Source organism: Leuciscus leuciscus (assembly GCF_965113295.1).
Source record: "Leuciscus leuciscus genome assembly, chromosome: 1".
NCBI lineage: Eukaryota > Metazoa > Chordata > Actinopteri > Cypriniformes > Leuciscidae > Leuciscus > Leuciscus leuciscus.
In genome coordinates, this window is record NC_138725.1 from 9475535 (window position 1) to 9500018 (window position 24484).

Genomic DNA, 24484 nt, shown 5'->3' on the forward strand with positions numbered 1-24484 from the left:
GATCTGGTTGTTTATACATCTACTTGGCCTGAACACCTGTCAGTGTTGACTACGGTTTTTCAACGACTTTCTGATGCTTCATTAACGTTGAATTTGACTAAATGTGAGTTCTGTAAGGCTACTGTGACTTACTTGGGTAAGAAAGTGGGGAGAGGTCAAGTTCGTCCAGTAGAGGCTAAGGTTGATGCCATTAGAGATTTCCCTGCACCCACTACTCGTCGGGAGTTGAGAAGATTTTTAGGAATGGCGGGGTATTACAGAAGTTTTTGTAAGAATTTTTCTTCTGTTGCAAAACCTCTGACAGACTTGCTCAGCCCCACAAAAGCATTCATTTGGTCAGCTGAGAGTCAGTGTGCTTTTGAAACCATCAAGCATTTACTATGTAGTTCTCCTGTGTTGTCTGGCCCTAATTTCTCTGTACCCTTTAAGATGGAGGTGGACGCAAGTGCAGTTGGGGCAGGCGCTGTGTTGTTGCAGGAGGACGAGGAAGGTATCGATCACCCAGTTTGTTTTTTTTCCAGGAAATTTAACAAACATCAGTGTAACTACTCCACTATAGAAAAAGAGGCTTTGGCTTTGCTGCTGTCATTGCAGCATTTCGAAGTATATGTTGGGTCTACTACTTATCCTGTAGTTGTATACACCGATCACAACCCTCTTACGTTCTTGTGCCGAATGTACAATCAAAATCAAAGGCTGATGCGATGGGCTCTTGTAGTCCAAAATTATAATCTAGAGATTCGGCACAAAAAGGGTGTAGAAAATGTGGTTGCTGATGCCCTTTCTAGAGCTTAACTTGTGTGATGGGTCATTTTTTTCTGTATATTATAAACATTTATATATATAATGTTTAACTTTAAGGGTGGGGGTGTTACGTGCTAGTGTTTTTCTTCCCTCCCCTTTTTGTCGTTGGTTATTGCCTTTGCTCCCCTCTGCTGTTGCAGATAATATAGTTTTGCCAAAAAGTGTAATTACCGTACACTTCCAGCAGAGGCTCCATAGAGATCCATTCAGCTTTTGTTATCAATATATATATATATATATATATATATATATATATATATATATATATATATATATATATATATTAAACATTTTAAAATACATTAAATCAGTATTTCTTTGTTATTTGAGGTCTTTTGAATAAGTGTCTTATTATATCTCAAATTGTGACTAAAGTGGTGTGACATTTAGGTGTTGTTGTTCTGATGACATTGTCTGCGGCTGTGCTAGCGTTAGAATGCTTGAAAAGAATAAGTCAAACTAACTTTAGTCACAATAGGAGATATAATATTTTAAGTTAAACAACACAACAGCATTATATAATAGCCTACACAAAACTAACGGGGCACTTTTAAGTTAATAATAAAAAATAAAAAAAATACTTACCAAAATGTGTTTTAATCTATTAGTCTCGCTAATAGATTAGTCTCTTTAATCTACAGTCAGTTATTTTTTTAGATTTTTTTTTTTTTTCAGTAAGCTTCCGGGATGCTGTAGATAGTTCCATAGATATCATATAATAAAGGATTATATATGGATATATGGATATCTATAATTCTACAAGACGGGCTTTGGTTCTACTAGCGATTTGATTGGAGACCAACAGCCAATCACAATTGACCTTTAATTTTCCGATTGGTTGATTTTGTGGCACACTTGTAACGCTGTTTTGTGTTTTAACACAGAATTAAGAGGTTGAGAGAGAGAGAGAGATGGACTTGACAGGAGCGCAGAGAATGAGTTTGTGAGAGAGCACCTGAGTAAACTGCGTGAGAGGGGTCATTATTGCACGTTAATATTGATAATAGCAAACAAGCAAATACATTTATTGAGCACGAAATCGTTTTTTCTTTGCTCAAACGGATTTTTTTTTTTGCGATTGTTAAAGGAACACTCCGACTTTTTGGGACTTTAGCTTATTCACAGTATCCCCCAGAGTTAGATAAGTCCATACATACCTTTTTCATTTCTGTGCGTGCCGTAACTCTGTCTGACGCACCCACCGCTAGCCTAGCTTAGCACAAAGACTGGATGTAAATGGATAATGGTAGCATACTAATCCCAATAAGTGACAAAATAATGCAAACATTTTCCTATTTACATGTTGTGATCTGTATAGTCACAGCGTGTACAAATAACAAGGCTATATGAGACAGAGACCATTTTTAATCGTATAAATACTGGGAACTATATTCTCACTAGGCGTAGGAGCACAGCTAACGTTACTTGGGCGGAGTGATTAGCGCAGCACACGAGACGCCCTGTTGATGGTTCCGTAAACAAAACAAACGTGACTAACTAGCTAGACGTGACTCGTGATCATGGCTGACTTTTAGGAATTGTCAGAGGAATTTTACTGTGTATCAAACCAAGATCCAGAACCATATAGTTTTGAGCCAGAATACACAGACGAGGAGTAACAAACTTTGGAAGCTGTTCATTAGCAAGTTGAATGTTACAGTCCTGAGAGTTACATTTAGCGCCGCTCATTTGTTATTGAGCGATACAGTGTGTTCATGACAACACAATAATAACAATAAAGGGGATACACGGAGCCCCTATTCACGTAATAGTGTCACTACTAAGGTTACATTACATCAGCATGGCACTGTTACAGTATGGCTAATGTTAGTCATCTCAAAACATAACGGAACACTTACCGCAGCAACAGGTGATCCAATTTGGCCTGTCTTTATTATCGATGGGATGGCTGCATCCTTTAGCACACGTAGCTGTGCTCCTACGCCTAGTGAGAATATAGTTCCCAGTATTTATACGATTAAAAATGGTCTCTGTCTCATATAGCCTTGTTATTTGTACACGCTGTGACTATACAGATCACAACATGTAAATAGGAAAATGTTTGCATTATTTTGTCACTTATTGGGATTAGTATGCTACCATTATCCATTTACATCCAGTCTTTGTGCTAAGCTAGGCTAGCGGTGGGTGCGTCAAATAACACTTACAGAACGCACAGAAATGAAAAAGGTATGTATGGACTTATCTAACTCTGGGGGATACTGTGAATAAGCTAAAGTCCCAAAAAGTCGAAGTGTTCCTTTAAAAAACTGACTACATGCTTGTTTATAAGAAAGTTTGGGAATTATTAACTCATTTATGTGTCCAGCGCTGTCACATCACGTCAGGTGTCAAAAGAACGAAAGACTCAGAAGAATCAGACCCAAAGACTCAAGAGATGAACTAATCATTTCTCTTTCCGGTACAGAACCCACAGGATTTTGCGAATGCGCGGTCGACACAAAATGAACAAATCACTCTCTGAGACAACTCAGTAGTCCTGAGTCATATTAAAGATTTGTTCGAAATAAACGAATCGTTCGTGACCGACCCATCACTAGAATACATTTACTTTTACTGTTCTTGCCATAACAAACAGTTCCAGCAGCCAGAGAAAAACTAACATTAAAGGGTAATTCCAAAATGCAACTTAGGGTCTTTTTGTTAATCTACCCGAGGCCAACTTTAGTTTAAAAGCATAATTAGAATGGAAACGGCACTTTTAAGTTTTGACCGTATTTTCGTTTTCGGTCAAATTGCCTTTTGAATGGGAGTGCTTGGGGCACTTCTATGATAGCATCAAAAATGGCTATTTTAAAACACTAAGAAGACTCGACACAACATGAAACTTGGCTGGAAGTATCACCAGCGGCTCTACACATGAACTCCAGCATTGAGAACATTGCTTGTGTACACAGAGTTTACTAGCAAGAAAGGTTTTGAACAACTCACTGTAGCTGTGTCCGCCGGCATTCTGACAGTCAAAAATAGACGATAGTTCTTAGGGCTCTCTCTCTTTACTTCCTCTTTTCTCTCTCTCTCTCTCTCTCTCTCTCTCTCTCGCTCTCTCTCTCTCTCTCTCTCTCTCTCTCTCTCTTTACTTCCTCTTTTCTCTCTCTCTCTCTCTCTCTCTCTCTCTCTCTCTCTCTCTCTCTCTCTCTCTCTCTTACTTCCTCTTTTCTCTCTCTCTCTCTCTCTCTCTTTCTCTGGAAACATTTACATGCTGGCTAAGATTAATGGTATAAGTTATCATCATCTCATACATCTATTTTGTAACTATTTTAAGTATAACTATAACCATATTTTGTCATTAAACCTTTAAACCATTAAACTGACAACTTTTCTTTAGTCATTCGGCAGTCTTGCAGCTTGAACCTCTGCAGGAAATCCACCCTTACACTCTGAATATGAAGATAATTCTTCATCATCAGATGTTTGAGTGGCACTATGTCCAGTATCAGGAATAATACAGTATGATTTGTGTGTATCAATACGCAACTCTGAGATCACAACGTGAATGTGTGCAAGAATAAACTGAGCATGTTCAAATGAACTCTTTCCAGACTAATTCCACTAAATGTCTTTAGAGAAAATACAGATTTCTTTACCTGTGAGAAGTGAAGAGAGAATGATCAGTCCCAGCAGACACAGATCACACTTATCAGCCATTTTGTGTTTCTGTCAGTCTTTCTCTTCATTATATATAGTTACAGCTCCTCCTTTAAACATCATCAGCTCCTCCTGTGGTTGGTTACTTCCTGTGATCTCATCAACTGAGTGTTTAGTCCTGACTCTATGACACAGCTGAAGAAGCGATCAGAAAGATCTCTGGTGTAAAACTGTGTTGACTTTGAAAAGCTCTGGATCAGGAAGTGAGCTGAAATGTACAGTGCTATCCAGAAATATTTATCCTCTCATTAGCTACGTTTCCATCAACCTGTTTGTATGGGCATTAGAAACGAGTAATGAAAAAGAAGCGATCAGAAAGATCTCTGGTCTAAAACTGTGTTGACTCTGTGAAACAAGTAATGGAAATGTCAAATTTCAAATAAAAATCCCTTAATTTGCAAAACAGTTTTCACGCTCGCTTGAGGTGGTTTTTGACTTATGAATCAGAGGGCCCTATCTTGCTCCCAGCGCTATTGACTTTGTACACAGACGCATGTATCATTCCTATTTTGCACCCGACGCACAGCGGACTTTTCACTCGACAGACGCATGTCGGTAAATTAGGGAATGAACTTGCGCTCCCGGGGGCGGTTCAGCGAAAAGAGGCGGCGTGTTCCGGCGCAAACGTTCCCTGGTGCTATTTTGCAGTTTCAGAAAACAATTCCGCCACTGACCAGGAAAAACCTAGTCTAAAGTCAGTGGCGCGTTTTCAGTGGCGCATTCAGATGCTATTTTAAGGGCGCATACTTGGCCATAATGTAGTGTGTGCACAACGCACACTTTGCTTCTCTCATCTACACACAGACGCAGCAGTTCTCATTTTTGCAAACCATACATAATTACAAGCAAAAATATTCCACATGAGGGAAATCATTGTGGTGTTCATGAAGATGTGAAAAAATAGGCATAAATCTAACTTACACATTTACACAAATTATTATACGCCTGTTTAACCAAAGCTAATTTCTGTGGGTTTCTCCATCCCCATACAATGTCACTTCTCTGTGTTTTACGCCCTGACGAGAACGTCGGTCTCCTCGGCTGTGAACTGCTCCTGGAGCGCGCCTGGCAAATCTGCCGTTATAATAGCAATCCGCTATGGAACAAGCACGCCTGCTCTTAAAGGGACTGTGAGATGATGCTCTGATTGGTTTATTACACGTTACGCCCAAACCACACCTATGAATAATGAAGCTACTTCAGACCAACCCATTTTAGATTTGCGTCGGGCGCAAGAGTCATTTATCCCGCCGGTATAATAGCAACAGCGCCGAGACCCGCCCACAAAGTTACTTGCATTTCGTGTTTGATACCTTCGTTTCAGATCGTTAAAGTAGGGCCCAAAGAGTTATAGTTCCCCTTCTATGTTTTTTCAAATATTCCCTTTCATGCAGTGTGTAATACAGCTGTTTGTGAATGTAAACGTTCTGCAAAGTTTTAAATTTGAAAATGCACAATTATTAAAGTTATCGCCTCCCAAAAGAAAGAATCGGCTCTGAACCGCCGTGACGAGTCGTTTGTGTTTCGAATCCTGCTGCTTTACGGCTCTACATCACTAGAAGATACATTTGCATATAATGCCCGCCTTCGCTTTACGTTTGGATGGAAACCCAGCTATTGTAGCTACTGATTATTTGTCAGAGAAAACAATTTCAACATAATGAAATATAGTTATTTTTAAGTGACCCAATACAGTGTCCTCTTTTTGCATCACACCACTAACACATTGTGTTGCTTGTTCAGTTTACATACAGTTTTTTATTTCGCTTTGGTAGCCTATTTCAAAAAAATATATTCGCTATTTTCACAAGGTGTACATTTTTTATGTTTTGTACGTTTACACTTTTAGTTCTAATATCACAACAGATCATTAAAAGTGCACTTTTTTCAAACATTTCAGCATGTTTTCAATTGTGTTAGTACAATACACAAAATCACAACACAAAATAAGTGTTTCATATACAGTAACTGCCTTTCACTATCAAACTTTATATTTGCATATCTTCTCGTTCAGTTCAATACATTTGTCTTTTATTTCGTAATTTAATCCAATTCAATTAAAGGAACAGGTAAGAAATATATTTCAATTAATCATAAAATGGCCCTGATATGTCACTTGACATTAAGAAATCATGTTCATTTCAAATACTTGTATCACTGACAACAGTAGTCCGGCCAGGATATTGTCATTTAAAAAGTGAAGTTGCAGCCCTCAACTGATGTTGATGTTGTGAAATTGTAAACAGATTACCATGGTAGCCACATTCGGGTCAAGATCGCTTGCTATATGTGTGTGTACCATGAAGCTTTTATTAGGCTACTAAGTTTGTGCTTGTGAAACCACAAATTCACAACCTCCAGAAGTGTTGCATTGACAGATGCGTCATGATCACACTTCATCTATATATACACAGCAAAAACTCCAGAGTCAAATTAACTCTCCTGGGAATTTATTTAAGACCACACTCAAAAGTGTTAAAATAAGGGTACATTAATAGTCAAACGAGCCCAACTAAAGCAAACACTGATCACCATAACGGTGTGATTTTCTCCTTCAGTGATTCTGCTTGTTAACATCAGGTGTCCTCAATAATTCTCAAATATCACTCAATTAATCAGTTAATAATTAACTATAATTTAATAGTTTTCGTTCATTTACACGACAAAATGGTGTTTTGGGGCCTGATAACGCAAACGGTTGAAACCGGTCTCCTCGTAAACAATCAAAATGTGAATCTCTGAAGACGATGAGGTCATGCACAGGCACGTATTACGTGTTCAGTCTATAGTGTTTCATCGCCATCTGATGGCCTGGCAGCAGAATACAGTGTTTTTAGTCGTTTTCGTGGATCTGTGTGAGTGGGGATCATTTTGACAACGGTGTCGACTGTACGTGGAAAACTCAAAGGAAAGACTTCCCTGTTTTAAGCATAACTGGAGACAAGAGAAAAGTTGATCAGGTGGTGTTGGTTATGTTTTGACAATCATCAATTGACCTGAATGACTGAACTAATTTATAGTCTAATCAACATTTTCGATATAATTCTAAGGATTTCTTATAGTTGTTCTGATAAAAAAAAAAAATCTTCCATTAAGAGTGTTTAATTGTGTTAGAGAGACTTTAAATAGTCTTTAAATTTAGTACAGACTGATTCAGAGCAGCTTCACTTGGATAAACAGAAAAATAATGATGCAAACAGATTCTCCTGTAAAGACAATAGAGTCATTATTCAGATCAATTCAGTTCAGTGGTGATTTGCTTCAATAACTGTGTAAGGTTCATCAATTATGAAATGAGTTGAACTCAGATAAGCTGAAGACAATAGTGTAGGCCTTGTTCCCTTTTGAACGGTCAGTCGTATTGTGTAGCTATACGCTATGGGGAAAACCCCTTTTTCTCAGAATACCGAAGTCTTTTTATAAAATAACGCAGTGCTATTGCAAAGCCATAACAGTGCAGAGAGTAAACGCACGCTACTGGCTGGTCAGTGGGAACTGCACGAACCTATGGCGGAGCAGCGTAACTGCGTAAACCAATCAGTGCACCTCCCACTGATCTGAGCGCAAAACTTGCCAGAAGGGGCGGGGTATCTGCTTATAAAAGATGCTAATTTCTCCAAAGGATTCAGATTTGATCTCCTTCAGCGACAAAAACATTTTGCTGATTTCTCGAAGAAGCCTTCTCGGCGACGAAAACAGCTAGGCCAGGCAGCGGAACGAGAATCTATTCAGCAGAACAGCGGACTCCGGCCAGCTGACCCAGCCCACTGCAGCTGACTGCATTGTCTCACCTGCGGCCTACTATGGCAATTTTCTGTGTTCTCCGCTGACTCATGAGACTGAGAATGACCTTCTCTCCTGCGACTATCAGGTGGGTATAACAAGAGCTGATTCACTAAAAGAGCATATTTTCTCCGGCGTTTGTTTAAAAATACCGCACCTCTGAGCGTGCCACTTGCTGGGCACGCCCCCACAAGCCGCGTTCATTTGAGACGGACACTCTCACTATGAGAGCGCGAGTCTCACGTCGCTGCGACTCCTCCCCTCGTTCTCCGCTGTTCTCTTTTTCACAAGCATGAGACAAAGAAATAATGGAGCCGTAGGGCTGAGTGAGCAGGACTAAATGAGTTCACTACAGCAAGGGAATCCCCTGTCAGGTCAGAATCAGATCATATAGTTGTGTGTCTTGCCGGGCCCGCCTCCACAAGTCACATTCAGTGACGACTGATGCTCTTACTCTTACACATTAGCCCTCTGCCTTGGGACCCTATTACAAGCATCCCACACTTGCGACATAGAGCATGTCGTTCTGCTCAAACATAGCACGGTGTGATTGGATTGGTTCCCCAAAGCTCAGGATTTCTCAAACTCGGTCCTGGAGGGTTTGAGAAACCCTGCCATAGCGTATAGCTACGCAATACGACTGACCATTTGAAAGGGAACGACTCGGTTACTAATGTAACCTCGGTTCCCTGAGATAAGGGAACTAGGGTGTTCTGGGTGGTTGCTATGATGTTGCTAAGTGTTTGCTAGGGTATTCTGGGTGGTTGCTATGGTGTTGCTAAGGTATTCTGGGTGGTTGCTAGGCGGTTACTAGGGTGTTATGGGTGGTTGTTAGGTTCTTTTTGGTGGTTGCTATGGTATTCTGGGTGGTTGCTAGGCGGTTGCTATGATATTTTGGGTGGTTGCTAGGGTCTTTTGGGTGGTTGCTAGGCGGTTGCTAGGGTGTTCTGAGTGGTTGCTATGGTGTTGCTAGGTGGTTTCTAAGGTATTTTGGATGGTTGCTAGGGTGTTCTGCCTTATTGCTATCGCACACGACTTGCCGTTCGTCGCTTCAGTCGATTTAAACCTGAATCCTGTGGCGAAATGAGCATCTTTTATAGGCAGATGCCCCGCCCCTTCTGGCGGGCTCTGTGCTCAGATTGGCGGGAGGTGGACTGATTTATTTGCGCAGCTCCGCCACTCTGCCATAAGTTCGTGCAGTTCCCACTGACCAGCCAATAGCGTGCGTTTAGTCTCTGCACTGTTATGGCTGTGCAGTAGCACTGCATTATTTTATAAAAATATGTCAGTATTTGGAGAAAAAGGAGTTTTCCCCATAGCGTATAGCTACGCAATACTCGTTCCCTTATCTCAGTAATATGTAGCTACCTGTAAGAATGGGAAGTAATTCTATGCTAAATGGTGTGATTTTAATGATTCTTGAAAATCATGAAATGATGTGATTTTATGATAAATTAAGATTGTATTTCAGTGATTATATGTAATCACTTTTGTGGGAGTTTTTTTTCAAAATATTTTACTGTCCACATTAAAACGAACTGTCTAACTAAATTCATGTTTTGTTGTGATTTATTTAGTGAATGTCTTGAATTTTGCACAGGTTATGGCGTACCCATGGATTTATAAATCTTAAAAAACGTTTGTGCGGACGCACACTTTTAGGATGAAAACTACGTAAAGTTTTATAGGCTACATGATGCCCTTACTGTTCTCTCAGATTTTCCTGACTGATTACTCCTAATATTTCATATAAAGACTGTGATTTATTACTGTTTTAAGGTGTATTTGTGTTCTTAAAAGCATTATTTGAACTATATCCGCATGACCGCATCCATCTACAGGTAAACATTTTGTCGAGTCTTTTCCCTCCTCTCAACGCTTCACTCTCCAGTCCAGCAGGTGGCGGTAAGTCATGCTTTTGTTTTCAAGATTAGTTTACAGCAGACCTGGTCATTGTACGGCCCCCGGGCCACATCAGGCCCTCTGGCTATTCTTGACCGGCCCGCGTGAAGTATTTGGTAAATTAGAGCTGGAGCCCATAACTTTTTTTGTTTGTTCAAAATTTACAAAAATTATATATTGAGCGAGTACATCATGAGTACATTTTCCAAGCCGTGTTTTTGTCTTATCATGAATAACTATGGTACACCTATAATCAGTGTTTATATTCAGACTATTTTAGGCCGGTCGGGTTAACCGCTGCAGTGACATAGACTCGTCATAGAAAAACGTACTATGTAGTGACCTTTAATTTGGAGCAAGAGAAACTGAGGGAGTGTCTTTATTGCATCAGACATGTCACTTTGCTCACAGCTGATTTGTCCAATTTCAGTTTGAGATGTTTTACCCAGAACATAACCTGCATTGCTTTTTTGTATAGTTAATGTGATGCTGGTCTTTGAAATACTTGCTTTTTTGTATAAAGTTGTGATGCTAGTTTTTGAAATACAGCAACAAAAAAAAATGCACATTTTCAAAACTGTTTTTGTGAATGTTCATTAAATAGTGATATAATTGTGTGCTCCATATTTTCATTTCATTCATTTGCTGTTTTTTATAAAGAGAAATAATATATTGGGAAGAACTGAGTTAAGTGTGTTGGTCCGGCCCTCTACAACCGCCCAAGTTTCTCATGTGGCATCTTGTGGAATTAATTGCCCACCCCTGGTTTACAGCTTGATCTCTGGTGTTATACATCGTGCTTCTGGCTTTATACAAACTGTTGTTAATGTACTTTAAGTCTAGAAATATTTTGAATCGGGTCAATACATGCCTGTAATGTTCCCATTCTCATAGACGTGACTAGAAGTTTTGAATCGAGCAGGAATATCTGGAGTTGCTGCAACTGAACTGAGAAGATCGTGTTTGTTAAAAGAAGAGATTGAGAACTCGAGTGAACCAGAACCCTGGAGAATAAAACACAAGGAACAAGCAGGTTGGTGTCTTTTCTAGATTCATCTTTAATGACTGTTAATCTTTAATAGGCTTTATATTCCTGCAGTAATACTTGTAATTTACTATAATGAACCTGTGGTCCTTAATAGTGTAATTGTTTCGTACTATTCCTGTAACCTTTTTTTATTTTATGGTAACATTCAATAGTATTCCTGCTAGAAAAATAGTTTGTCCATGATAAACCTGTGATGTTACTTGCATACTAGTCATAAAATGAAAATATAGTACACATGCAAGACAAGGCTTTAGTGGTGACATGTTGATATACAAGGTAAATTGCTACAGTCATTCATGTTCAATTCAATTCAATTCAAATTTATTTGTATAGCGCTTTTCACAATACATATTGTTTCAAAGCAGCTTTACAGAAAGTGCATTTCAGAAATGTACATAGAGAAATACAGTTAGTTAATCATGTATTGATTTAGGGCATAAACATATCGCCAGCGTCGAGTCGTCTCTTCACGGGCGTCGAGTCGGCTCTTCACGGGCGTCGAGTCGGCTCTTCACGGGCGTCGAGTCGTCTCTTCACGGGCGTCGAGTCGTCTCTTCACGGGCGTTGAGTCGTCTCTTCACGGGCGTCGAGTCGGCTCTTCACGGGTGTTGGGGCATCTGTAGTTTCCATGGGAGGCTGGATACAAACTGGAGCTGACGATCTGTATTTATCTCGGGACTAGCGTCCCAAGATAACAACAGAAAAGCAGATGGGAAATAATTAGCGTAGCTGCTGTTCATAATATTAATGCATTCAATCTGATTCAACTGTAGTATAAAAGGTAAGTATTATGTGAATGCTTGGCTAAAGAGATGTGTCTTTAATCTAGTTTTAAACTGGGACAGCGAACAATATCAGGAAGACTATTCCAGAGTTTAGGAGCTAAATGTGAAAACGCCCTCCCTCCTTTAGTGGACTTAGATATCCTAGGAATGACCAGAAGCCTCGAATTTAGTGATCTTAAAGAGCGCAATGGATTGTAGGGCGATAGAAGTTCCGTTAAATACAGGGGAGCTAAACCATTTAGGGCTTTATAGGTCAGTAGTAATACTTTGTAATTGATACGGAACTTTATAGGTAACCAGTGTAGAGATGATAGAATCGGTGTTATATGATCATATTTTCTTGATCTAGTAAGAACTCTAGCGGCTGCATTTTGCACTAACTGTAGCTTGTTTATTGAGGATGCAGGACAACCAGCTAATAAGGCATTACAGTAATCTAGTCTCGAGGTCATGAATGCATGAACTAACTTTTCTGCATCAGAAACAGATAGCATGTTACGTAGCTTAGCAATGTTTCTAAGGTGGAAAAAGGCTGTTCTTGTAACATATGAAATATGATTTTCAAAAGACAAGTTGCGGTCTAATATAACACCCAGGTCTTTTACTGTAGAGGATAAAGTAACAGGACATCCTTCTAAATTAAAGTTGTATTGTAAGAGGTTTTGTGGGCAGTTTTTTGGACTAATAAGTAATACCTCCGTTTTATCTGAATTTAATAGCAGAAAATTACACGTCATCCAGTATTTTATATCTTTAACACACTCTGTCAATTTAGATAATTTATTGTTTTCATCTGGTCGTGATGAAATATATAATTGAGTGTCATCCGCATAACAGTGGAAATTAATTCCATGTTTTCTTATAATATTACCAAGTGGCATCATATGTATTGAGAATAGCAGAGGGCCTAACACAGATCCTTGCGGCACTCCATAGTTTACTGGAGTTATGATCGATTTTTCCCCATTTAAACAGACAAAATGGTAGCGGTCTGATAAGTACGATCTGAACCAGTTTAATGCCTGTCCCTGAACACCAGTGTAGTTTTGTAGTCTATCTAAGAGTATTTTGTGATCTACAGTGTCGAACGCAGCACTAAGATCGAGTAAAACTAGTATTGAGATACAGCCTTGGTCAGAAGCTAGAAGTAAGTCATTTGTAATTTTAACGAGCGCAGTTTCAGTGCTATGATGCGGTCTGAATCCTGACTGAAATTTTTCATAGATATCATTTTCTTGCAAGAAAGAGCTCAGTTGAGCGGACACCACTTTTTCTAGTATTTTAGACATAAATGGAAGATTTGAAATCGGTCTGTAATTTGCTAGATTATTATGATCTAATTGTGGTTTCTTAATAACAGGTTTTATAACTGCCAACTTGAATATTCTTGGAACATGACCTAAAGATAAAGATGAGTTAATAATATTGAGAAGAGGCTCTTCCACTACAGGTAACACTTCTTTCAGTAGTTTAGTGGGTATTGGATCTAATAAACATGTTGTTGTTTTAGATGAAGTGATAAGTTTATTTAGCTCTTCCTGTCCTATAGTAGTAAAGCGGTGTAGTTGTTCTTGAGGGATAATTGAGGCTGAATCATAAGACACCATTAAAGATTGTACATTTACAATTGTGTTTCTGATGCTTTCTATTTTCTCAGTGAAGAAATTCATAAAATCATTACTACTAAACTGTAACGGAATATTTTGCTCAGGTAACGTCTGTTTATTTGTTAGTCTAGCCACGGTGTTAAATAAAAACCTTGGATTATTTTGGTTATTTTCTATTAGTTTGTGGAGGTGCTCAGCCCTGGCCGCTTTTAGGGCCTTTTTATAACTTGACATACTGTCTTTCCACGCGATTCTAAAGACCTCTAAATTAGTTTGTTTCCATTTACGCTCTAAATTACGAGTTTCTCTCTTGATAACATGCGTAGCACTGTTGTACCATGGTGCTTTAGTTTTCTCTCTAACCTTTTTTAATCTAATTGGTGCAACGATGTCTAATGTACTAGAGAAAATGGTGCTCATAGTGCTAGTCATTTCCTCTAGTTCATCTGTTTGTTTGGGTTCACTGAGCAACTGAGATAGATCAGGTAAGCTATTTGAGAATCTATCTATAGTGGTTGGAAGGATTGTTCTGCCTGGTTGATAACGCGGCGCAACATGACAAATTTCAGCAGTACGTAGTATGCAAGTGACTATGTAATGGTCAGTGACTTCATCACTTTGCGGTATAATATCTATATCGGTTGGATTGGTTCCATGTGATATAATTAAATCTAGCGTATGATTAAGACGATGAGTGGGACCAGTGACGTTTTGCTTGACCCCAAAGGAGTTTAATAAATCTGTAAACGCAGCCCCTAACGCATCATTTGTGTTATCTACGTGTATGTTAAAATCTCCAACAATTAATGCTTTATCGACATTGACCAATAGATCTGAGAGAAAGTCTGCAAACTCTTTTAAGAAATCAGCGTAAGGCTCTGGCGGTCTATATACAGTAGCCAAGGCTAGAGATAAAAGGGATTTCTTTCTTACAGCTAAGAGAGTAACATTTAGCACAAGTACTTCAAACGAATTAAACCTGTGACCTGTTTTCTGGGTAACATTAAGAATATCTTTATAGATTGTTGCAACACCGCCGCCACGACCAATCAGACGGGGCTCATGCTTATAACAGTATCCTGATGGAGTAGACTCATTAAGACCGAAATAATCATTTGGTTTAAGCCAGGTTTCAGTAAGGCAAAGTACATCGAAACTATTATCTGTGACCATTTCATTTACAATAACCGCCTTAGGTGTGAGTGATCTAATGTTTAGAAGACCTAGCTTTAGAAATTGTTTTTGTACACTAATATTGAGATTTTCTGGTTTAATCACAATTAGATTTTTCCTAGATCCTACAGTAGATTTAATGTTTGACCTCACTAAACGAGGAATAGACACAGTTTCAATATAATGTTCTACATTGGTACTTATATCAATTAAGTTTGGACAGCAAAGAGTGTGATTTGGACTTTGACTTACTAGCCATATGGTGTGTAACGCCTTGGAGATGTTGTCCGACAGAAGAGCCGCTCCGATTCTGCTGGGGTGAAGGCCATCAGCACGGAAGAGCCTAGGTCGCTCCCAGAACAGATTCCAATTATTTACAAAGAGCAGTTTCTGTTCATTACACCATGACATTAGCCATTCATTTAGAGCAAATAATCTACTGAACCTTTCATGTCCTAGTCGGTACGTGGGAAGCGGTCCAGACACGATGATCGTTGTTTCAGGCGATGTGCTGCGTACCGTCTCGATCAGGCTCCTGTAGTCCTTCTTCAGAACCTCCGTCTGCCGCAGCCTGATGTCGTTCGTTCCCGCGTGCAGTACGACAGCTCCGATGCGCTCGTCACCGTTCAGGATCTCGGGGACCTGCGCAGCGACATCAAGAACACGAGCACCAGGAAAGCAGTGAGTGCGCACCTTACCTTTACCTATGGTGGCGTGGACATGCCGGACGATGGAACTGCCGATGATCACAGCGTCGCGTTCCGTCTCGCGTAGAGGGGAGAAGCAGTTCCGTGTGGAGATCTCGAAGACCGGGAGGGGCAGAGAGGTCCTTGCTCTGGTCCGGGCTCACGTCTTCCGCTGTGGAATCACCCAGGGTCCATGGTGTTGTGTCGGTACCGGAGTGAATGAAACCAGGGATGATCGCGTCCTGGGCAGAGAAACACACGGAGTAGACGAGGTCGGAGTAAAAAGGTTACTACCCACTGACTTGTGAGCATCGGCGCGTGATGTTTCAAGCGCGGATCGCCGATCTCGCAGCTCGGCCTGTCTCTAGTAGGTCGCGGATCTGCTTCTCCACGGATTCCAGCTCTAACTGCACAGAATGCAGCTCGAACGTGTCCTCACCTGCACTCAAAGGTAACGTTAGACACACATCTGTTATATTCGCCATTATAGCAGATGTGCTATGATGGCGAATTATAGCTTTCAGTGATACGGGGGTAAAAAAGACGATCGATTGGCGCGACCACGCGTGCAAAGCTAGCGGTACATGTTATGTGACATCAAATACACTTGTGGTATTACATTTTAGCATTTATTCACAACACATACCATGACTGTTCACAGACATCTCTGTACCCTACAAACTAAGGTAAAAGCACAATAACACAAAGAATGAAAGGGCAACTATATATGTATATATGTACATGACACGACAACAGTATTGCACCTGTATGCCCCATCATACAGGATTAACAATGGCCCTAATGGCACCATCCATTAGTAAAGGCGTGTCTTTTGGATGAGAAAAGTTTGCAAGAATAGCAGAACACCACTGCAGAAAGTATAAAAGCCACTCTCGTGACACAATGTGACCATTTAGTAAGTGAGTGTGTAATAAATCATTGGTAAGGGAGCGAGTCTTGCCACCCAGACTGCTATCCTGCCCTACAAAGGCAAAAGACCTTAACTCGCTAGAGTGTGGAACTGAGAAAAATGACTTTAAAGATTTTTAGTTGTCCCGCCAAATTAATTATAGGTAGGACACTGGAAATCTGGCAAATAGATGTTTTAGTAATGGAAATTATATACATAAAAAAATCTTGAGCTCAAACTTGACCTTTGACCACTATTTTAAAGTTACTGTACTCTGCCTTTGTATTGTCAGCAAAAAGTGAGAAGTCATGCCAAGGCAAAAGGCAGTAACTTCCACATTATCAATATTTGGTTGCTGATCACCATTAACAAAATCATTATAGTAACACCTGTATAAAATCTAGTGATCATGGCATTTATTTTGTATGATTTACAATTATTATAGCCATCTACTTATTGCTATCCTGTGCTTTGGTTGCATTCTGATGACATTATTAATACATTTGACATGACAAAATACCTCCATAGATATATTAGTCCAGCGTCGTCTCGACCGTGTTTAGGGCGGGGCTGAAGGCGCAAGCGAAGTTTTGGCACTCTGCCAGCTAAATGCATGAGTGTTTCAACCAGGTCCGGTACCCGAACTGGGTGAGGCGGGGCTTTAGTTCTTGGTTGTATTCATCTGCTACGGCATGTGTAACATTTTTCTGTCAACTCTGCATAATCCTTCGCGATCGATATCGCACGTTTGTCGATGGAGCGGTTTCAGACCATACTAAATGTTCTGATCGCGTTTGTTTAGGACAAAGCTCTGAGGACATCAGAAGTTACAGGGACTGATGGCAGCTGTACAAAGTACACAGGCTACACCGTCATTTTAATTGTAATGGACAGTAAAACAAAGGCAGAACACCGTACAATCTGGTAGGTAGCATTATTTGATAGAACACCGTCACGGTAACTTCATATTGACGCGCGGCTGAACAAAGGCAGAGTACCGTAACTCAATTTGAGAGCGGTAACTGGTGTTACGGTCTTCTGCCTTGGTTTCTTATGGGCTTTTGGAAGTTACTGTTAAGACAACTCATTATTTTATCGAAAAAACAACGGAATTGATTCAAGATACTCATCCACATGATAAAGGAGGTCTTGAATGTGCCAAAAAAATATAAATAACTCATTTTCGACCAAAACTGCCATTTGTGATTATTTGCTGCTGCATGTGTTGCTTAGCAACCTCTTTGGAACTTCATTGCTTGGCGGAGGAATAAATGTGTTATAACCACTGATCAATATAATGACTGGATAGCTCATGACGTACTAAACTGCCAGCAGGCAGTGAAGCCACCGCAAGTGTTCGAGCGGCCATCTTACTATTCCCTACCAGCAGAGGGCTCCAGCGCCCGTTTTACAGAGATTGGTAGCTCCGACGGCACTTTTAAAAACATATTCGCTCATAACACTAGTATATGGGGCATAGAGTAAGTAAAAATAAATCGCTAGTTAATACCACTAACAAGGCTCAAAATAGCCTCACACTAACACGGTAGCATAATGAGGGTCCTTACATACAAACCGAAGCATTGAGAACTTTGTAAGTGTTCAGACAGTTTAATAAGAAGATATTTTATAAAGACAGTACATTACGCGTTGACATCCAGGATCCATCTTGGAAAACAGTCTCGGCTAATCGAGCCGTATTTTAAATTCAAATAAATATCACTTGCTCTCAAATGACATAAGACAGTTAACCTTAACATGCTAAATTCAATGTAAACCTAAATTAAACATTTTAATAAATTTGTAATCCCACAACAGTTATCCCTAACTTTTTGTTGTTGCTATCCCTACCTAAACTGAGCTGCTCACATGTGTTAAAGACAACAACAACTAAAATTATGTAAATAAAATGATTACTTTAGATTTTAAGTTATATATAGACATATTAAGAAGGACATCTGTTGGATATGATGTGTTTGCTGCTGATCTACAGAAATGTTATGAATCTGAATAAACTTACATTTATCAGATGCTTTTAATAATCTTTGTTTAATAAGGAAAAGGAGCAGAAAGGTACGAGGAGTCTGTTGACTTCCCACACGACCGCTGTGTGTAATTGTCGTTGCCAGGTAATCATTTCTACAAATTTCTCTATTTCTGAATTGATGTTATGATATGATTAACTGATGATTTTATGATTTAGGCCGGCTTACAAAAGCACAAATAAATACAATACATAGCCTACCAATGAAATAAACAGTGCTCTTCAAGCAGGTCTCATAGTTTTCAGGTACCGCAATTTAATAAAGTAGGCTAATGTGTGTGTGTGTGTGTGTGTGTGTGTGTGTGTGTGTGTGTGTGTGTGTGTGTGTGTGTGTGTGTGTGTGTGTGTGTGTGTGTGTGTGTGTGTGTGTGTGTGTGTGTGTGTGTTCTTCTGTCGCATCATCCAGGTGGAGCTGCACATTGAGGAGATTCCCCCTTCCATGTAAAGCGCTTTGAGTACCCAGAAAAGCACTATAAATGTAACAAATTATTATTATTAAAGTTTAAGAGCAATGAGTATTTTTTTTCTTTGTCCTTTGCTGTTTGGTTAAGTGTAGCTACTTGTTCTAGTCAGTTTAATGTTTCATTCACACGATGAGGCTTCATGAAGTCAGTTTCCACAAAATAAACTGAAATGATTACTGTCAGATGTAGCGGAATTTCCTTATACGGGTCCTAAGGGCACTTCTCCCGGAAGAACCGCGGGCGCGCGCGCACTCGTAGACCAGAGCAAGAGAGCGAAAGCAGTTCGCCATCAAAGCGCTGTGCTCGGCTCTTGGAAGTCAATGTCACCAAAGAAGTGGGTTTTTGGTTGCCAGGGCAAGACAACCCTGCACAGATTCCCAGAGAACCCAGCGTTAAGGGACCAGTGGATGGAGTTTGTTTTTCCAGAGCATCAATGGAGTTGTGCAAGACTGTTTGTTCCCTGCATTTCAACGATGATTGTTTTATAAACAAAGCCCAGATCGACGATTTGCAGATCGTCTAATGCTTAAGGATCGAGCAGTCACAATGATAAAGGTTCGCGGTCGTGCGTTGGAACCGGGCAGTGAGTAAAACTGCTTCAAATGTCTCTGTGTGTTGTTAGCTCGGCGCGTTAGCACAGATTTAGCTCCGCCCACACGGCCTGCCTTCAGCCGCTCATTTTTTTCCGGAAAGACTCGGTACAGCCTATCTTTCTTTTATAAATATAATAAAACTAAAGACTTTTTGGAGATTTGATGGATGCAATACTACTCTATAGGTACTCAAAATTAACAGGAGATTGAGTGAAAATGAGCATTTCACCCCCCCTTTAACATCCTTGATGTGTCATTACAAGTGCACAGGTCATGTGAGTGATTCCTTCAGAGTGAACACGGGTGAGTCTGACTGCAGTAGATGTGAAAGATATGAATAAAAGTGATGTTATTTCAGCCAGCGCACATACCTGTATTTACATCCTGTTTTCGGTCAAAAGTCGATTGTCGAGTTCACGCACATTGGTTTAGTTACCAATGATCATCACAATAACACATCAAGGATGTTAAGAGGCTTAAACGCAGGTTTAAACGCAGGTTTAAAACGTGCCCCATTGAAGTCAACAGGGTGCAAATTTTAAAAAGAGGATAACACAGTGTAGGCAACACCGATTTTTGTCGTTGTTCTCTGTACTGACAGCACTCCAAATTTACAAAAAAATGAGCTCAGTGTTAAAATTGACCAGAGTTCTCCTTTAACAATGAGTGCTTTTGAAGTAAGCGATCGAATATTCGGCAACCCAAGCTTTAGCATTTGCTCATCTGTATTATAGCTGTTTTTTATTTGTTGAACATCAATTAAATTTTTAACCTTAGATGAGTTTAAATGTTTTTTGTATGTCCTAATTCGGGGAACAGACACAGTCTCTATATGATGATATCTAGGTGAAAGATGCTCTATGTGATGGGATTTATCTGACCTTGGTGACGTGAGGCCGCTAGCAGACGGTCGGTTTAGCCAGTCTGTCTGCTTCCTGACCTGAGCCCCAGATTGTCATGTTTGAGCTCTAAGACTATGTGCCATATTACTAGAGAGAAGAGCAGCACCATCCCAGGAGGGATGAATACCATCTTTCAACAGGTCAGGTCTGCCCCAAAAACTTAATCTGCATTGCTATTTGTACTCGTGAATACGTAGACCACAAGAAGTAATTTTTTTTTTAAATCACATGCTAGCTGGCAACACAGGATTCCATTAATTATGCTAAGCTAAGCTAGCGGTAGCGCTGCCAAACTAAAACAATGCATGCACTGAGACAAAGATGCGTTTGCCCACCTGTCTAAATGTAGGAAAGGTTTGTTTTAAATAAAAGTGTATTATAACAGTATATAAACTTCCTTATGTGTGATTTAAAGAAGCAGCTTACAAATAATTTTTAACCTTAAATATTAGAATGATGTACCAACTGGGGTTCCTTATGGTTTACTTTACAGCATTAGTTGAGAGAGATTGTTTTCTTATGTACTGTACCTGATAGGCCCCAACTTAATCAATATGGAATCAGATTGTGTCAAATGTTTTTTGTTTTTTTTTTTTTTCACAGGCCTTCACAGGGGAGAGACTAGTGGACACTTCAGGACTGCGCTGTCGTCGCGTCCAGGCGCAGGTCCTTCAGGTCCTGAGGGAGGTCAGCGCCAGATATCTGACAACTTCCCATGCCTGGAGTTGTTTGTTGAAACCATGATTACGTTTATGATTGTTTTGTTTTTTGTTTTTTTTGCTTATGCAAGTGTTTAGAGATGAACATTCCTTTGTTAGTATTACTGCCGATTGAATGCACTGTTTAGAGTTAGAACACTAGACGTCCGTAGTGTGTGTGTGTGTGTGTGTGTGTGTGTGTGTGTGTGTGTGTGTGTTCCATCTTTAAAGACCACGGTAGTTAGAATTGTTTTCTGTTATTTAGTTGGAGAGTGATCACCACGCATTGAATTTATTGTTTTTTTTAGACAGCGTTATTTATTTAAGGCGGCGTATACGCTGAAGATTTCAGGTTTTGTTTCTGCATTTTTCTTTTGATAGGTAGATTTAGAGGTTTATGTTTTTATTATTTAATTGATTTGGCGACACTCTTGTTTTCTTGCTTTGTTTTCCTTTTATATTTTATAATTTTTCATGTTTTGTAACGTCATTCACACCTTTTAAAATTAAACGTTTTCAACGTTTACTCTGGTATTCCTCGTTGTTTCTGCTACTTGCACACACGGCAACAGTGTCTCACGTAAGTGTCGCGCAATCATCCCGTTTACATCTTAAACACGTTTACATCTTAAACACATTTGCATCTTAAACATGTAATCACAGACGGACTCGATGATGGTGGGATCAGATCATACCGGCTGTTGTCAGACTCCTTGTGCCTACACAAATCTCACTGGATCATTACAATTAATAGCAAAAAGAATGTTTGGAAAAGTAAACTGATATTTACATTGAAACTGGTATATTAACATGCTTTTAAGACTTTTGCACAGTACTGTATGTTTATATATGTAGCACGGTGGTCTTGTGAGGCACAACATTTAGTTCCTCCATATAGAGAAATTTATATATGTAGTTTGTATATATGAATTTATATATTTATATATGTATAATTCCTCTATATGGAGGAACTAAATGTTGTGCCTCACAAGACCACCGTGCTACATATATACATTTATATATAAAACAGATTAAAAAACAAAACCTTTGAGTCTCCTCTCATTTTTTTGTTCAGGTTACCTCAACAAATAACCTTAATTTCAATCTTTTCCTCTCAGGAAGCATCACATTTCAGAAGAAACTCATATAAATTGTAACAAAACGATGACATGCAGAAATGGCATTATTTGAATATGTAGGGCACAAGAGGGCGCTATTGTCACTGATGAAATAATGAAAGTGAAAGTAAGTGTTAACATTACTGCAAAATCTGGGAAAACATTAATAATAAAAAAAATGCAAATACAAACTCCTATTTGTGTTACAAATTAGTCAAATTATTCAAAACTAAATATTCATAATCAGAGCCATAGAGAGAGAGAGTTGCGACACTCTTTGATGTCGCCGCTATGGCTGTCACGTGGTTCATGTAAGCCCCAATAGTTCCAAAACGTACGCTGGCTGTCATGTTCTTCTATGGGACAGACAGCAGCGATTGCATTATTGAACGGTAAATATAAAATAAAACACACACCCAAGTACTTTTTCAGCTGTTATTGCATTATTGCATTTTGTTAATGTCAGTTTTGCATTTGGAGATAAGTTTTAAGCTATATTTTTGGAGGGAAAAGCTTAGTGTTCATGTTCGCATGGGTAGTAGCACTGGCTTTAGCGGCTCTAACTTAACTTTTCCATATCATTCATCTGATGATGGACGTCTCATGATATTTATTTTAGCACAACTGGGCTGTATTAGGCTATTGATTCCCGTGATTTTGCTTATAAATTTTGATTCAGCCATTAGCCTACCTTCGTGATCACGCAAAGAGTTCTGCCGTGGCGGTCCGTTCAGAATTCGCTTAGAAGCTAGCTCACTTCTTCTGATGAAAGTGGCCACCCCCAGGACCACAACGTGAAACATGATCATGTTAAGACTAAGAATATTATTTTAAGATTAAGGCCATACACATTATCAAAACTATAACAGATTAAAAACGAATTTAAGCATGGCTGATACAAATGAAGGTTTTCAAATAAAATATTTTTTATTAAACAATGACAGACAACAAAAATGTGTGCTTGTGTGTGTGAACAAGAAAAACAAAAACCAGGGGCAGGTGATCCATGAAACAGACAGGACTGGTGATGGCCATAACAATCCTAAAGGTCCAGCATTGTTCTCACAAGCCGCTTCACTCAAGACAATAATAACATAATGAAAAGTTAGTATATCCCAAAAAATTAAATTAAATAAAAGTTGCTATAAAGGTGGTCGCGATTCATTACCGAACTCTTAGCTGACGAAGTCGCGCTAGCTAACTAACGTTAGCTAGCAGGCAGTGCTTGAAAATTGGTTGAAACAACCAACATAAAATATAAATAATTACGCTGTGCATGTACAAATGAAGACCAGTATAAGCATCGCAAAGGGCCTCTGATACAATATAGACAGTTGACAATTCAAAAGAGGTCGATATTTCGGCAACTTAACTCTGGAACAACTCGACGCGCAGCAATGTAAGTGAATGGTGTCCAACGCCCAAATGACAGTGTTTGGAACTATTCCGATCTTCATATCCCGGAAGTAGGCGGTTAAAAGCGCCGCCATTATTTACAACGGAGGTCTATGGGAGTGTCGCAACTCTCTCTCTCTATGGCTCTGTTCATAATGAATAGTCTAGTCTAAAATGTTTTTTAATTGGGCAACAAATGTAGCCAAATAGATACAGTAGAAAAAAATACTAGTTTGCTTTATCTTATAGTATCTTATGATTATGTTTTATTGCGCAAAAATACCAAAGTATAAATGGCCGATGCACAGCATAAAAGTGCAGAGTGATAACTTTACTAAAACTGTATAACTTTATGCCTGTCGTGTCGTTGTTTGGATAGGCTGAATTGATTATGACAGTTGAGAGTTCATGTGACGGTGTGAAAATAAATCGAGCGTCAGTCACTGAGATCTGAGTGAAAAACAGTTTTTTCTTAAAAAAAATGTTACCCCGTATCCTCCCAAAAATACTATCTTAAGCATATAAAATAAACATTTAAACCATAAACGGATCCTAGTCAAAATGTGTAGAAAACTAAAATATTTAGTCGCACCGGCGCCATCTCTCTCTATGGAGGGTCTAAGCCGGCATGAGCTCACTGTGTCCGGCTGCTCCTCCCGCTGACTCCGCCGTTTCCTCCTCCGAGGCTCGAACGGGAAAATATGGGAAGCCAAACAAACCAAAAGTGGGACGAGACAGCGGGGGTTTACAGAGCTCGCGCCGCGCTGACATGTCATCTGCGCGGTTCAATGGTCCGAGCCGCGCGGCCGATTCGTCAGCGCAGCGCGGACGTGTTTCCTAGCGACACCCAATGGGCAGCGCGGCGCGAACAATCCTCACCAGCGCTGCGCTGACCAATTTAAA

General features: G+C 39.7%; 2 protein-coding genes across 2 annotated transcripts in view; one reads left to right on the forward strand and one right to left on the reverse strand.

Annotated features, from left to right (window-relative positions):
- LOC309508312 (uncharacterized protein) overlaps positions 1 to 15572 on the reverse strand; it is a gene marked incomplete at its 3' end in the record, with an annotated part of 28925 nt that extends 13353 nt beyond the window's left edge. Inside the window, exon 1 of the mRNA XM_082182881.1 lies at positions 15024 to 15572. Within this exon, the coding sequence (XP_082039007.1) occupies positions 15024 to 15030 (7 nt within the window). The 5' untranslated portion in view covers positions 15031 to 15572. The remainder of the gene's footprint in view (positions 1 to 15023) is intronic.
- Positions 1 to 21801, forward strand: part of LOC309488467 (uncharacterized protein) — a 145192-nt gene extending 123391 nt beyond the window's left edge. The window contains exon 4 of the mRNA XM_082156721.1: positions 20974 to 21801. Within this exon, the coding sequence (XP_082012847.1) occupies positions 20974 to 20995 (22 nt within the window). The 3' untranslated portion in view covers positions 20996 to 21801. The remainder of the gene's footprint in view (positions 1 to 20973) is intronic.
- Positions 21802 to 24484: the final 2683 nt, after the last annotated feature.